At 38.6% G+C, this 13,999-nt stretch overlaps 3 protein-coding genes across 4 annotated transcripts; all 3 read right to left on the minus strand.

Annotated features, from left to right (window-relative positions):
- Positions 1-178: 178 nt before the first annotated feature.
- RUL1 (Leucine-rich repeat protein kinase family protein) lies at positions 179-4,034 on the minus strand. The gene is made up of 3 exons (XM_089603586.1): positions 2,319-4,034; positions 1,441-1,807; positions 179-665 (listed from the first exon to the last, which is right to left on the minus strand). The coding sequence occupies exons 1-3, from the start codon at positions 3,604-3,606 to the stop codon at positions 383-385; spliced, it is 1,938 nt and encodes a 645-aa protein (XP_089459712.1). The 5' UTR covers positions 3,607-4,034; the 3' UTR covers positions 179-382.
- Positions 4,035-4,320: 286 nt separating this feature from the next.
- LOC149379787 (uncharacterized) lies at positions 4,321-9,317 on the minus strand. Of its 2 annotated transcripts, XR_016294204.1 has the most exons (5): positions 8,688-9,317; positions 8,064-8,336; positions 7,031-7,316; positions 6,797-6,874; positions 4,321-4,436 (listed from the first exon to the last, which is right to left on the minus strand). XR_016294204.1 is itself a non-coding variant. In XM_089603587.1 (4 exons), the coding sequence occupies exons 1-3, from the start codon at positions 9,171-9,173 to the stop codon at positions 7,050-7,052; spliced, it is 1,026 nt and encodes a 341-aa protein (XP_089459713.1). In that variant the 5' UTR covers positions 9,174-9,315; the 3' UTR covers positions 6,513-6,874; positions 7,031-7,049. The 2 variants fall into 2 exon arrangements, 1 of the variants encoding a protein (XP_089459713.1); XM_089603587.1 differs by lacking the exon at positions 4,321-4,436 and having other exon boundaries at positions 6,513-6,874; positions 8,688-9,315.
- A 287-nt stretch (positions 9,318-9,604) lies between these two features.
- LOC149379788 (large ribosomal subunit protein uL16) lies at positions 9,605-11,584 on the minus strand. The gene is made up of 4 exons (XM_089603588.1): positions 11,458-11,584; positions 10,158-10,659; positions 9,985-10,066; positions 9,605-9,875 (listed from the first exon to the last, which is right to left on the minus strand). Exons 1-4 carry the CDS (start codon positions 11,465-11,467, stop codon positions 9,810-9,812), a joined length of 660 nt encoding a protein of 219 aa, XP_089459714.1. The 5' UTR covers positions 11,468-11,584; the 3' UTR covers positions 9,605-9,809.
- Positions 11,585-13,999: the final 2,415 nt, after the last annotated feature.

Raw genomic sequence — 13,999 nt, forward strand, 5'->3', positions numbered from 1 at the left:
TGGTAGCCCTTTCATTAAAATAAAAGAGTGGGATATTTACGTCAATTTACGCGTGTAAATACATGGACGTTGTCATTTACGTAATATTTATGAAAGGTTGACTATATAGCTATGTGAAAGTGTAAATATGGCTATATACCTAATGAACCCAATAAATAACAATGTTGGCAAGATGTACTAAACAATAAATAATCAAGTAAAATTGAAAACTTCAAATATTTTCCAAGTCCGCCTTATAAAAAAATGAGAAGAAACGCACTAAAACCGACCAATTTATCATATGATCAAACTAACACTTCAGAATTATTTGAAAAAAAAAAAAAAATACATGTATTATCATATGATCAAAAATACATGTTTTTTTTTTTTTTTTTTTTTTTTTTCAGGGCGTTTGAGTTTGAGCATTGGAATTATCATCAGAGTGATCAGCAGAGGAAGACGGCCTAGCGCTGCTCTTGAGGTCGGATCCGGCATCGGCGCCGCCCAGTTCCCGAATCATCCCAACGACGTCTTCCATGGTCGGCCGCGAATCCGGCGACCTTGCGGCGCAAGCAAGCCCGATCTGAAGCATCTGAACCATCTCTTCCTCCACGTGGCGATGCCTGAGAATCTCGACATCGAACACCTCGGAGGTCCATTCCTCCCTCACCACGGACCTCACCCACCTACGAGGAATACAACCAGACTCCGTTATCAGAGAGGGCTAATTTGTAATTTTTTAAAAGTAGATTAAAAGAACAAAATAAATAAATAGTAAAAAATATAAGATTTTTTTTCCATTATCCACTTTTAAGACTTATTTTCTTTAAAAATAAGTTTTTTTTTTGTGACATCTTGTCATAAAATGTAGTTTTTCATGATATTTTTTTTTTCAAATATTTAGCGATATAAGCCACAAAAACATAAACATTTACATTTTAGCCAACGTTTTTTTAAATTTTTCGTATGTAACCATAAATGTTTCGTAAATAGCCAAAAATATGATGTACCTAACGTTATTTACACATATTTACTAGAAATTTACTATGCGTAAATAAATCTACGTAACTATTTATCAAAAATTAACGAAACGTTGGCTATTTAGAAATTTCCAACGTTTCATATGATTATATAACCACTTAACCCTATTTTTTTTTCAGTCATAGTATGGGAAAAATTCTACCAATTAGTCATGCTTTTGAAATAATTCATGATCGAAGGGAGCTAATTTGCAATTTTAATGTAAATCAAAAGGAAAAAAAATATAAATAATAGTAAAAAAAAAATGCATTCAAAAATAGAATTATTTTGAAAATACGACTAATTGCAAGATTTTTTCCATTAAGAAGATTGTAACTGTCATTAAAACTGGTTTTTTTTTTTTTTTGACATCTTTGTCATTAAATATAGTTTTTTTCATGACATTTGTTGTCATACTTTTGAAATAACTCATGAACATACCTGGGCAAGTCTGCGGCGAGCGGGGACTTGCCGGTGAGAATCTCGAGGAGGAGGACGCCGAAGGAGTAGACGTCGGAGTTCTGGGTGAGCCTCCGCGGGTCGGCGGCGGCCTCCGGTGCCCAGTAGCCGAGGGAGTGGTGGTGGCGGTGCGGCAGAGGAGGAGGAATAGGGGCTGTGAGAGGGGAGAGGCCGAAATCGGAGACCGAGGCGCGGTGGTCGGCGGAGAGGAGGACGTTTGCGGACTTGATGTTGCCGTGGATGATCGAAGACGACGACGAGTGGATGTGTGCGATCCCTCGGGCTGCGTCGAGAGAGATCTTCACTCTCGATTCCCAGTCCACCGGGGCTCTGTCTGATCCCTTGAATCCTGTAACAAACAAACAATGTCTATGTCACGATGTGTTCTTATGTTCCAGCATTGAAATTGCAAGAGACTTATGTAAATCAAGGATAATAGTTGTGCACTATAAAACTACAAACAGTCTGTTTTACAGGGGATTTAAAATTTTGATATAAAAAACATGAACACTAATGTTCATTACTTGTACTAATGTGTCATTACTAATGACACTAATACAGATGAGTCCGGGGGCTCATCTTTATTATTGTCACCGGTGCGGTGATGAAGAGCAATATTTTCGTAAAAAAAAAATGTACAGGCGACGCGGATTCTGATGATTCGGGAACTTTTTTTTGAGTATTTGGAAATTTTAGAGAAGTTCAGAAGTTTATAATTATTTTATGACAGAAATATGGCTTACTGATGCCGGTCAGTGCTGAAACCGGGCTCAATAATGATAATTTGGAACCACATTCCAGGCTCGAGCCATCGGAAAAACTAACCAGAAAGTCAGAAATGCACAAGGAATAAAGCATACCGTGTAATTGGGCGAACAAGCTACCGGCGGGATAGTAATCATTGACCAAAAGCTTCTCGTCCTTGGAGTAGTAATAAGCCCTGAGCGCCACCACGTTGGGGTGGTCCCCGACTCCGGCGACGGCCCCCATCTGGTCCTGAAACTCCCTCTTTCCGGCGACAACTTCCCGGAGCCGCTTCACCACCACCGTGGTGGCTCCCTCGTCCAGCACCGCCTTGTACGTGGTCCCCACGTGACCCTTCCCCAGGATCTCCGCCGAAGCCCTCAGAAGATCCTCCAAGTCGAAGCTGTAACCGCAACCCCCCAAGAACGACAGCTTGTTCCTCCCCGCCCCGTGGACCCCGCTCCCGAACTCCTTCGTGTTGTCCTCGCTGTTTCTGTTGTTGCTGTTGCTGTTGCTATTGTCGTTGCTTTTGTCGTTGTTGTGATACTTTGCTGTCGTGGCCGAGCTGGGCTTTTCTTGCGCGGCAAGGCGCCGCGAACGCTTTCTCAGGAGGCACAAGAAAGCGACGAGCGTGACGAGGAAGATTGCCGCGGCGCAGCCTATGGCCACCGCGATGATCGAGTCTGCGCTGTGCTTTTTCTCCGGTTTTTTCGAGTGCATATGAGGAGAGAGAGTGGTTTCTAGATTGTTTCCGGCGAATGAGGAGGGAGGGAATTTGTTTTGGAGGGAGATTGGAATATAGCCGTTGAGGTCGTTGTAGCTCAAGTTCAGGAGGTTTAGCCTCGGGATGTTTGTCAGGCCGGCCGGGATGGCGCCGGAGATTCGGTTGCTCTGGAGATTCAGCTTCGCGAGGCGAGTCAGGTTTTGAATTCCGGCGGGAATATCGCCGGAGAGGGAGTTCGAGGACAAGTCCAGCACGGCGAGGCGGTGGGAGAGAGAATCAGGGATTTCGCCGGAGAAGTTGTTGAGTTGAAGGAAGAGAAGCTCCAGAGATGGGATGGAGGGAATGTCGGAAGGAATGTCTCCGGTGAGGAAGTTTGACCTGAGGCTCAGGACTCTCAGGGAACTGAGCTTTGATATGGTGTTTGGTGGGAGGTTTCCGGCGAGCCCGATCGCCGGTAGACGGATTGAAACCACTCGGGTTTTGCTTGCGTCGCAAGTTATTCCGATCCACGAAGAGCAGACCGGGGTTGAGGCGTTCCAGTTGAGTCTCTTGGAGTGAAAGATTGAGGATGAGAAGTCAAGAAGAGCTTGTTTGTCAGAGTTTAGCTCACCCAAAGTTGAGACTGAGAGTAGTGTGAAGAGTGTTAGGAAAGGGAGTGAAATTATGGATGAGCTCTTCATTTTTTTTTTTTTTGGGTTCAACAAAGAAACATAAGTTAGCTCAGGTGGCTAGTTTTTATGGATGAAATGAAAGACAACACAAAATTAGTCATTTGTCAAGTGATCACTTGTGACTAACACTTAAAAAGGAATCTCTTCTTTGGTGTTATTTTTTGTTGTGGGATATAAGTGAGATCTGGGGTTTCATTTCAATAATTAACGGTTTTCATAATATTAAACATGGTAAAGAATATGGATTGTCTTGCTAGCTTTTTTGTGGCATCGGAAAAGAAAAAGTGCACTTACTCTACTTTTATCCAAAAAGAAACATGGAGGAGGAAGAAAAGCAACTCCATTATCGAAAGAGGAACTTAATCGCCAAAACTAAAGTTCATTTCTTTTTCAAACATGGAAAATAAAAATAGTACTTAAAGGTTTGTTAACCACCGGCGATATATTATAAAATTAGTGGAAAAGGAATAAGGAAAAGAGTGGTGGCGAGATATAAAAGAATCCAAGAAAGAATGCTCTCATTTAAAGGAAAAGGTAAAGTTGGGATTTTGCTCTTTTAAAAAAGAGGGAATTTTAGTGGGACAAATTTCTGCTAAAGACCATGCAAACATTGAACTGCAAAAAAAAATAATAATAATAATAATAATCAGCTTAAACTAATTAAAACAAAAAACCTAAGGGCAAATGTGTAAAAGCAGTAAAGGGAAGCAAGCAAGCACAGTTAAAAATAGCATAATGCAAATAAAATAAAATAAAAAGTAGCTTGTAGCTGCTGAAAGACTGAACCCCCAAAGCATCCATTTCTTTCTGATTGTGAAACAACTTTGAACAACGTCTGACTGAAAAATATAAGTGAAAAACAAAATCTCCAATAAATACAATAGAAATCTTTAAGTTGGCAGCTTTAAGTGTTTTATGTACTTATATAAGTTATATTTACAAGCAGAGATGTATTAACATTTTCAAGAGTTTTGTTTTAGTACTGTAGGGAAAGAAGATTTTTGTGTTAAGAACAACTTTCATGTGTAAAGTTGAGTGCCAAAAGGAAAGATGACATAATTCCGTAGAGTGAACTTTGTTTGTAGACCCAAGACAACATTAAGCAACAATAATAGCATCAGGTTCTTGTTGAAAGTGCCAAGAGATAAAAGGATTTAAAAAAAAAGAAATAAAATTATACAAACAAATTCAATGCTTTACTAATACTACTTCGCAAATCTTTGATGAGATCATGTTGTAATCTAGTCTATAGTCTATGTTAACATGATTATCACTATGACTGTAAATATGGTAGAGAAAGTAGGAAGAAAAAGGCATGTTTGGTCTTTAAAGTGTGAACAAAAGTGTCGGCAAACGTACCATTATCTGAGCATTTTGCTCAGCCTAGAAGATTGATAACTGTTGCAACTTTATTTGGTTATATAATTGTTGTTTTAAGAGGAATTATTGTAAGAAACCGTTGGTAAAAATATATGAATTATTACATGGTGGTTCTCTTTCCAACTGCTACATCTAATTTTACCTGTATTTGGGTTTCAATGTCATCTTTTTTTTTTTTTTTTGCATTTTCAAAAAATGCATCGCTCTAAATAGTATAGAAGTTCCAAATTTATGAATAGAAATAATATTTCAAAAAAAAATGTATAGAAATAATAATGCGGCAAAAAAAGGAAAACATTCATTAAAACAGGGGAAGATAAAGTTAGTGTTGATTATTTCCTTGTTTTGACTTCACTAAAGATCTTTAACCATCACATGGTGGGGTCGTTCTTACAAAATCCAAGGATTATAAAGTACCAAATAAAAAAGAACTTAACAATGAAGTAATCATCTCTCTTTTTAGTAAAAGAATTGCGTTATGACTCACAACTTGTGACGACAATGGCATATATTATGTTGTGTCTTCGGTGTTAAGATGTCGTTTACTCAAAGACATGATTAGAGAAGAAAAAAAAACGCGGGTGGATAACTCAGTTTTGTGACCAAATGTGGCTTTGATGGGCTAATACTTAAGAGTAAAGCTATTCGGCACGGTTCACGATCCGAAACGATCCACTCACGGATTGACACGTGGCACTGAACATCCACGTGTCAATCCGTGAGTGGATCGTTTTCGGATCGTGAATCGTGCCGAAAATCTTTTCCCAATACTTAGAGTGAAGCTATTCGGCACGGTTCACGATCCGAAACGATCCACTCACGGATTGACACGTGGCACTGAACATCCACGTGTCAATCCGTGAGTGGATCGTTTTCGGATCGTGAATCGTGCCGAAAATCTTTTCCCAATACTTAGAGTAAAGCTATTCGGCACGGTTCACGATCCGAAACGATCCACTCACGGATTGACACGTGGCACTGAACATCCACGTGTCAATCCGTGAGTGGATCGTTTTCGGATCGTGAATCGTGCCGAAAATCTTTTCCCAATACTTAGAGTAAAGCTATTCGACACGGTTCACGATCCACTCACGGATTGACACGTGGCACTGAACATCCACGTTTCAATCCGTGAGTGGATCGTTTTCGGATCGTGAATCGTACCGAAAATCTTTTCCCAATACTTAGAGTAAAGTTATTCGGCACGGTTCACGATCCGAAACGATCCACTCACGGATTGACACGTGGCACTGAACATCCACGTGTCAATCCGTGAGTGGATCGTTTTCGGATCGTGAATCGTGCCGAAAATCTTTTCTCAATACTTAGAATAAAGCTATTCGGCACCCTCTATATGTGTGAATGTTATGGCCAGCTCAAACAAACTCAATTCACCCTCAAATGTCCATTCAATTGTACCCTCTATATGTGTGAATGTTAGAATAAAAAAACTCAGTTTTACTGTCCTTTTTTTGTAAGAGCATGAAAATGCAACTATAAAACAAAGCAAAACAAAATAAAAATAAAAATGAAAATGACACTTTAAAATAAAATTTATATTAAGATATAACCCTTTTTTCACAATGAGAATTAGAAATCGATAGCGTGGGATAACAAGCTAAAAACAAGTATGACGATACTTGATGTTAAACAACAAGAATTTATTTTTCTTTTCATTTTTGCAAAATTGTAATGAAAGTACAACTGCTTAAAGGGAGACATACAAAAACAACGGAGTATGAAATCATGTCAATCATGTTAATCTTCAACAATGAACTTTATTTCATCACAGCTTTTTCACTGTGTTGGGAATTCTTACACGACTTAATTGTTGGACAAGAGAAGGGAAACACAAAATCCTTGCAGCGCTAAACAAAAGCAAGGAGATTTTTTTTATCTGAAAAACCAAGAAAAACCCGGACAATGGTTAGCGATTCTCGTCAACAAAAAGCATACGAGTTAAGTCAGAATATCACGCAATATGAGAAATTATATATATATATATATATATATATATATATATATATATATATATATATATATATGTTCTTACGCAGGAGCGAAGTCAATCGTTATTGGGCATCTTTCTCAAGCTTCTCGGCTTGTTCGCGGTTCTTCCTCTCTGCCTCTTGGATTTCTCTTTCGGCGTCCTCTTCTTCTTCGATTTGGTCGAGCTCGTCGAATTCTTTGGCTGCGGACATTGCTCTCACCACCGGATCTCTCAGCTCGGAAATTAGGCCACCGCCGACCTTGTACTCATCTTCGTCTCCGATGAGAAATAGTCTCTGGTCTGGTCCCGATGCCATTGGGATGTCAACCGCTAGTAGTTTCATATCGTACTGCATTTAAAATACATATCATTGCCCTTGCTTGATTTAAGTTTTAACAGTTAAATAGTAGCAAGTTTACTATTTTCGTGTGAAGATGCTACACCTTATTCCATTTTATTTTAGAATATTCTTCATGTGTTAGTTCGACGGGTTTACCAATACTTCCTTACGAATACAGAAGAATTGAAAGATTAACTACTTTCTCTCTCTATTCTTCTATTTCTCTTATCTAATTTTTCTATTTTAGGATTTTGGACTATCTTGAAGAGAACTATCCAATAGTAGAACGTCGAATTCTAACCCAAGATCATATCAGAAGACCTGATATCTGTTTCGTGTTTTGATTTGGGCTTGAGTTCAAGTAGACCAACGCAGGCTTATCCTTAGAATATGATTGTTAACGGGTGTACATAAAGGCTACAAAATTTCATTCTTTCTTGTGAAGGCCGATTAATAAATGAGCCAAAACATTCAATAAAAAAAAAAAAAAAAAAAAAAAAAAAAAAAAAAAAAAAAATCGGTTTTCATTTATCTGCAATCCTAGCTGCTAGCTCAAGACCAATCGGAAGCTACTATTTATCATCCACCAGAAAGGCACAGAAATCAGATGTTGAAAAAAGACATAACGATACTGAATAAAACTTCTAAGCCCAATTTCTTGAGACATCATTCCCTTTTAGTTGCAATATTATGATTTTTCTTTTGTTTTTTACAAATTATGTACAAGCCCAAAGTGGAGGCGAGAAGAGAACAAACCTGCCCTTTTTTCTTCTTTACTTCGACGCTAACGAGACCTTTTCTCTCGGAACCCCGAATAGGGAAGATGAGAAAGCAACGCTTGCTTCCGAATCTGGGCTTGAAATTCTTGAGAGTAAGACCGCCACCGGACATCACGTACGCTCTCAGATCGGACCCCGAAAGTGGGGCCCCCATAACTTCGAGAATCCCGGCCGAAGTGTTGAGCTTCCTCATCGCGATTCTGTAAACTCTGTCCGGGTTAATCGTGAACTTCGACCGCACATATAGACCCTATCTCAGAAAAACAAAAACAACACACCATGATATCAGATCCACGTAGTAGTTAGTCACATCTTATCTCCGAGAGGCTTGAACAAAAAACTATGGTTTCACGAAGCTATAGTGCAAACATTGATTCGAACGTGGATTTGATCATTTGCTCGATCCTCATCAGAGACCGAGCTCTGTTTACAATGCAGGTCATGTATGTAACTATACAGAATTCAGAACAGAGAACTAGTTTCGTACGCACTATACAAGGTTGGGATTAAGGTTTCGAGAACCGAGACAATAGTCGGTATCCAAAGTCAATTACCTAACAAGACCTAAAATGAAAGAGATGAGAGAGAGAGAGAGACTGACGGCGAAAGCGACGATGGCGGTGGAGAGAGCGAGGAATCCGTACTTGGCCATTCCCTCGGAGAATCCGATAAAGGTATTTGCGATCCCGAACATGACTCTCCACAGGAAGGCACAGGCTACCACGCCTCCGACGCCGAGCAGGACGAGGTAGTTCCGGCGGAAGAAGGCCTCCACCTGAAGCCCCACCGCCGCGCGGTACCGCCCGAACGCCGCCGCGGCGGCGGAGACCGGCTTCTCGAGGAGCACCTTCCTGACGACGCTGGGATCGAGCTTCGACTTGGACGCTCCTCCGCCGGCCTTGATGGAGAAGAAGCGGAGGCCGAGCCCGGACGGCAAGGCGCGGCGGAGATCGGCATCGGAGGATCGGAAGCCGTTGGGTGGTAGAGAATGGTGGGAGCGGGAAAGCGGTGGTGGCTTTTTGAGGGTTTGAGCGGTGTAGTTGTGATTGAGTCTCAGGAGACCTTGGATCAGCCTTGGTCTTGACATTTTGATTCTTGGGATTCTAGGGAAATACACGCCCAATAAACACCTAGACTAGTTCAGATTGAGAAGATTGATTTGTTTTCTCTTTGCTATTTTTCATTCTAGCTTTTGAATTTCTGACTTAAATATGCTTTGGTCGATTGTTTTGGGTAGTGTACACAAATATGGCTTGATTTCAGTTCCTTTCTTATTTTGCTCTGAACTTGATTTCAAATCAAAATGTAACCATACTTGCATGAAATATTCATACATTGGTCTCGCAGTATTGTTCGTTGAGTATCGAGGTTCACTTGTCTTTGGTCTAAACTGAGAAGACCAAATTTGAGATACATAATTTGGTCTAAGTCTAACTGAGATTTTAACATGGCCTATTGGGTTTCGAGCAAAAACACGAATATACTTGCAGGGAGGGAATAATGACATTACGATCAAAATTTTAGGGAAAAAAATCCATTCAATCTTATAGATAGATGTAAGAAACTGAGAAGAACAAAACTACCGGAAGCTGAGTTGGTAGAGTACATAATTTGAGATAACAAAACCCGAATACTAGTTCGACCGGAAAAAAGAAAAAACATGAAAAATTCTAAACGTTTCTGCATGAAAATAGATTTTGGAAGAACACAGCAACGGAGATACTTAAGCAGCATCAATGAAGGCTCTTCCGGGCTGACGGTTTGCCAAAGGTCCATGGCATCCAAGAAGCTGCACAGAAAACAAAAACAAAAAATCATCAGTCAAAAGGGCCCAAAACAAAAATCACCAAAAAGACTCAAGCTTTCCACAGGACATTCTCCCACATCGAGCTAAGTACCTTAGCATTGACACCATCAGGCATAATTCTGTTCTCAGACTTCAACTTCAGGTAATCAGTACGGCCAAACTTGGTGAATCCCCTAAACACACAAACAAAAACAAAAACGTAAAAAGCGTAAACATTCGAACAAAACAAAAAAAACAAACATAGAATCACAGTCAATCACTTACCACTTCCTCGAGACAATGATCTTTTGGCGACCGGGGAACTTGAACTTGGCCCGACGGAGAGCCTCCTGAGCGTGGTGGCTGTTGTTGTCCTTGCAGCGAACAGAGAGAAGAACTTGTCCGATGCTGACCCGGGCACAGACACCCTGGGGCTTTCCGAACGCACCCCTCATGCCGGTCTGAAGCCTATCGGCTCCGGCGCACGAGAGCATCTTGTTGATTCGGAGCACGTGGAACGGGTGGACCCGCACCCTCAGGTGGAACGCGTCTTTGCCGGCAAACTTGGACATGTACTTGTTGCAGGCGATACGGGCCGCCTCGAGCGCCTCCGACGACACGTTCTCCTTCTCCCAACTGACCAAGTGGACGCAGAACGGGAACTCGTCCACGCCCTTCTTCTTCATCCCCACGTCGTAGATCCTGATCTTCGGGTCAGGGACACCACGGCAGAACCGGGATTTCGGGTACGGCTTGTTCTTGATCTGGCGGTAACATCTTGCAGGTCCTACGAAGATATCAAAAAAAAATTGTCAAAACTACTAGGTTATGGTATGATATAATGTAAGAGGCTTAATAAAGCTACACGTAGGCTATGGTTAGTGGAATTATTTAGCTGTGAGAGGTCCTAAGCAAATGGCGTTGGATATAATGAAAGGATGATAAGATTTTGATATGATTCAAATGTAAGAGGCTTAAGCGATAAACTACACATCAGATAGGATAAATCGAATACTTCATCTACAAAACTTAACCGACATTTTGGCTACCCATTGTTAATCATACAATGAGAAATCCTGAGCAAATGGCATTGAATATTAATTGAAGGAGTATAACATGTACTGCATTATAGCACATACTAAGATTCGAGAGAGTTGAAGCTGGGTTTAACTACAAATCGATCGAGGATAATTAAATCCCTAGACGTATCAGCTTGAGAGGATATAACACGAAAAGCAATAAAACAAACCTGTATATCTTTAAGAAATTAAAGCATACTACTCCAGAATAATACCAAATCCAAAATTGCATTGTTTCTAACCCTAAGCATCTAATCAATACAATAAATTTTTACCGATACGAGGTCCTGAATAACAAAATCAATGGATTGAACGATTGACAAACAAGGCTTAAAACTAGCAGATAAAATGATACTGAAAAACACACATCATTTGCAAAAAACTTTCGACGAAAATCGAACAAGCGATAGGGATTACATTTTCTTTCTCCTTAAAAACACAGGCGAATGATAGATCATCGATAACCTATAGAAACGTAAAGCTAGGAGAGTCCGAGAGAAACTCACTTCTACCCATTTCGAAGGCTTCTGGTTCAGCTGAGAACTCCTCGTCGTCGTTCTCTGATAGACAAAACACAAACCCTAGAAAATTTGCGGCTTTATATCCTTGCGATTTGGATGGACCAGAAGGAAATCAAAAGAAGAAGACCTAGGCTCGTGGGCCACTGATTCAGGCTTGTAAATATTAAGGCCCATCAAATATGTCAAGCCCAATTTGATAATTGGATTTTTATCCTCTTAAATCAAAAGAAAATTTAGACCAGAGTTACACAGATACCATACATATGGAGTTAGTTTCCTGAATATCTCAATGTTTCAAACCTTTCATAAATATATTTTCATTTTAAATTTTGAGACGATTTTGCCATTATTTTAAATAAAATCGTGATGATCAATAACCAAAAAAAAAATGAAACCTTACAACAAAAAAAAAAAAAAAAATTAAATGGCGAATAAAATTGTACACAATAAAAAGGTTCGTTAAGAAAATAGGTACTCTTCAATAAATAAATAAAAGTAAACGAAATATTAGAAGATTAAATTTGAAGAGAATGTACGTCATTTTCACAAAAATTCAAGCGAAATCGATATTCTTTATTTTGAATATAAGAATAAAACATGGGTATAGGGGATGGATCAAAGTAGCTAAATTAAGATTAATTAACGGTAAAGTAACTATGTTTTGCTTGAATAATAGTCATCGTCTATTCTGAGTTGTGTCATATACTTTTTAGATTTATGATTTAAAAATTTATTAAAATAAAATAAAATATTGATAATTTGATAAATAAAAAAATTTACAGAAAATAGCCATTTTAATTTAATTGATTAGAAAAAAAAAGCTTTATGTTTCCAACAAAGTAGACAAATAATTTAATTGACACCGTGATTAAATATATTATGATTTATACAAATAATTTAATCGGAGGGTAATTTTTTTTTTTTTTATTGAAATATGGTACTTTCATATTTTGATTATTTTACTCGTCTAATAAATTCTTTGACTGCTTTATAAATCTTTTACTTTCAATGGGCTCTAATGTTAAAACATGCTTAAAAAAATGTCTCAGCTAATTGAAAGACTCGAGTAAATATTTGATTGATCACTTAATAAAAAAAATAACATAAAAAAAAAGAGTAAACGAATTCACCACACAACTATCTCGAGCTTTTTTAATGGCTGATATTCGGTCAATTTTATTTTTTGTGACATTATTTCCATTACTACTTTTTTTAGCTGATATAACAATAATTATTTATAATTATAAAAATAAAAAGGCCAATGTTTTCATAAATAACCTATTACTATTTAAATCAACTTCCACAAACAGAAGATTAAAAAAAATTATGTTGTTAATGAATCATTCCTGTATTGTCCGAGTGGTGAAGAAAAAAGAAAAACGGATCCAAATCATCTATGCCTCGATGATTCGAACCTCTCCCTCAGATTGGTCCAAAAAAATCAATATAGACTCTCAAAATATGCAGAAGTGGACGCCATATTTCGTGTTTCACTCTAAGTTGCTCAAACGTGTCTGAATCGTCTTGAATTGTTGTGAAATATCGCGCAATGACCCGATAACGTCCTTAACATCGACACGCTCTCCCAAGCCCGTGGGTCACCAAAACACACTAAAAAAATATCAAATCCACCCGAGAAATTGCAACAGCTCAAGTTTAGATATAAGTGATTAGGAAGTATAAAAACGCACTCATTTGTCGTAATAAAGATGAAAGATTCAACATAGTATTTGGATTCGTGAGGGTAGTCAAGTATATGACTATGGGGGTGTCAAAAATATGTATGGTCTTTGTGCTTTTTCCCTTGAACAATAATTCTCACATCAAGAAATTCATAACATATATGGGCGGAAAAAAAAAACATGTTGTCTTTGTCAAAATTAGATAGCGAAATTGACCTAATATTACCAACTTTTTTTGGCATTTGACCATAATCAACTTTAAAGGAAAATTTTACAAATTTATTACTAAATACAGGAAAAGTAATTGCTTACTAATAAAAATACCTTAAGATTTTTTTTTTCCCTTACTTTTTTACCCTATACTTATTCTCAACAATAGTGGGCATGCTAGTTGGCAGGCATCTCATCCCCCACGAGACTATAATCCCATATTCTCAAAAGCTTGATTCTAATTTCTCCCACTTGAACGCAAATAAATAAACACTTGGCTCTTGTCGTATAGCTTTTGGTTGAAAGAAGAGCTGACTTGAAAAAAAAAAAAAAAGCTCGTTGTAGGAGCCGTGTACTGATCGGATCACTGATACGGTCGGAAAGTAGAAAGCTCCGGCTTGGCTGTGTGGAAGGTTGAGTTGCTTCGTGGGATCGAGATTGTTGGCCGTTTAGAACGACAAAACCTCCAAGATTCCTTTTGTAATTCTCTCTCAATTAAGCGTCATCGATTTGTGTATAAATATACCCATTATGAAAATAATCTGTAATGTAAAAACATAGATGAGAAAGTATAGATGCTGATAGAAATTAAAGAAAAAAAAAATCAAGTAAAAGCTTACCACGCTTATTTAAAG

This window comes from Urtica dioica, chromosome 12 (assembly GCF_054948205.1).
Source record: "Urtica dioica subsp. dioica isolate 48M chromosome 12, U.dioica_male_clone48M_v1_H2, whole genome shotgun sequence".
NCBI lineage: Eukaryota > Viridiplantae > Streptophyta > Magnoliopsida > Rosales > Urticaceae > Urtica > Urtica dioica.

What these genes read in the sequence shown, in the direction of transcription:
- RUL1 (XM_089603586.1), bottom strand. Translation starts at nt 3,606, where the DNA reads ATGAAGAGCTCATCCATAATTTCACTCCCTTTCCTAACACTCTTCACA. An exon ending in CTTGTTCGCCCAATTACACG is followed by an intron (nt 1,808 to 2,318) that starts GTATGCTTTATT and finishes TGTTTGTTACAG; the next exon opens with GATTCAAGGGATCAGACAGA. An exon ending in CTCGCCGCAGACTTGCCCAG is followed by an intron (nt 666 to 1,440) that starts GTATGTTCATGA and finishes TATTCCTCGTAG; the next exon opens with GTGGGTGAGGTCCGTGGTGA.
- LOC149379787 (XM_089603587.1), bottom strand. Translation starts at nt 9,173, where the DNA reads ATGTCAAGACCAAGGCTGATCCAAGGTCTCCTGAGACTCAATCACAAC. An exon ending in CCGCCATCGTCGCTTTCGCC is followed by an intron (nt 8,337 to 8,687) that starts GTCAGTCTCTCT and finishes TTTCTGAGATAG; the next exon opens with GGTCTATATGTGCGGTCGAA. An exon ending in TAAAGAAGAAAAAAGGGCAG is followed by an intron (nt 7,317 to 8,063) that starts GTTTGTTCTCTT and finishes TTTTAAATGCAG; the next exon opens with TACGATATGAAACTACTAGC.
- LOC149379788 (XM_089603588.1), bottom strand. An exon ending in ATCATTGTCTCGAGGAAGTG is followed by an intron (nt 10,067 to 10,157) that starts GTAAGTGATTGA and finishes TTGTGTGTTTAG; the next exon opens with GGGATTCACCAAGTTTGGCC. An exon ending in CTGATGGTGTCAATGCTAAG is followed by an intron (nt 9,876 to 9,984) that starts GTACTTAGCTCG and finishes TTTTCTGTGCAG; the next exon opens with CTTCTTGGATGCCATGGACC.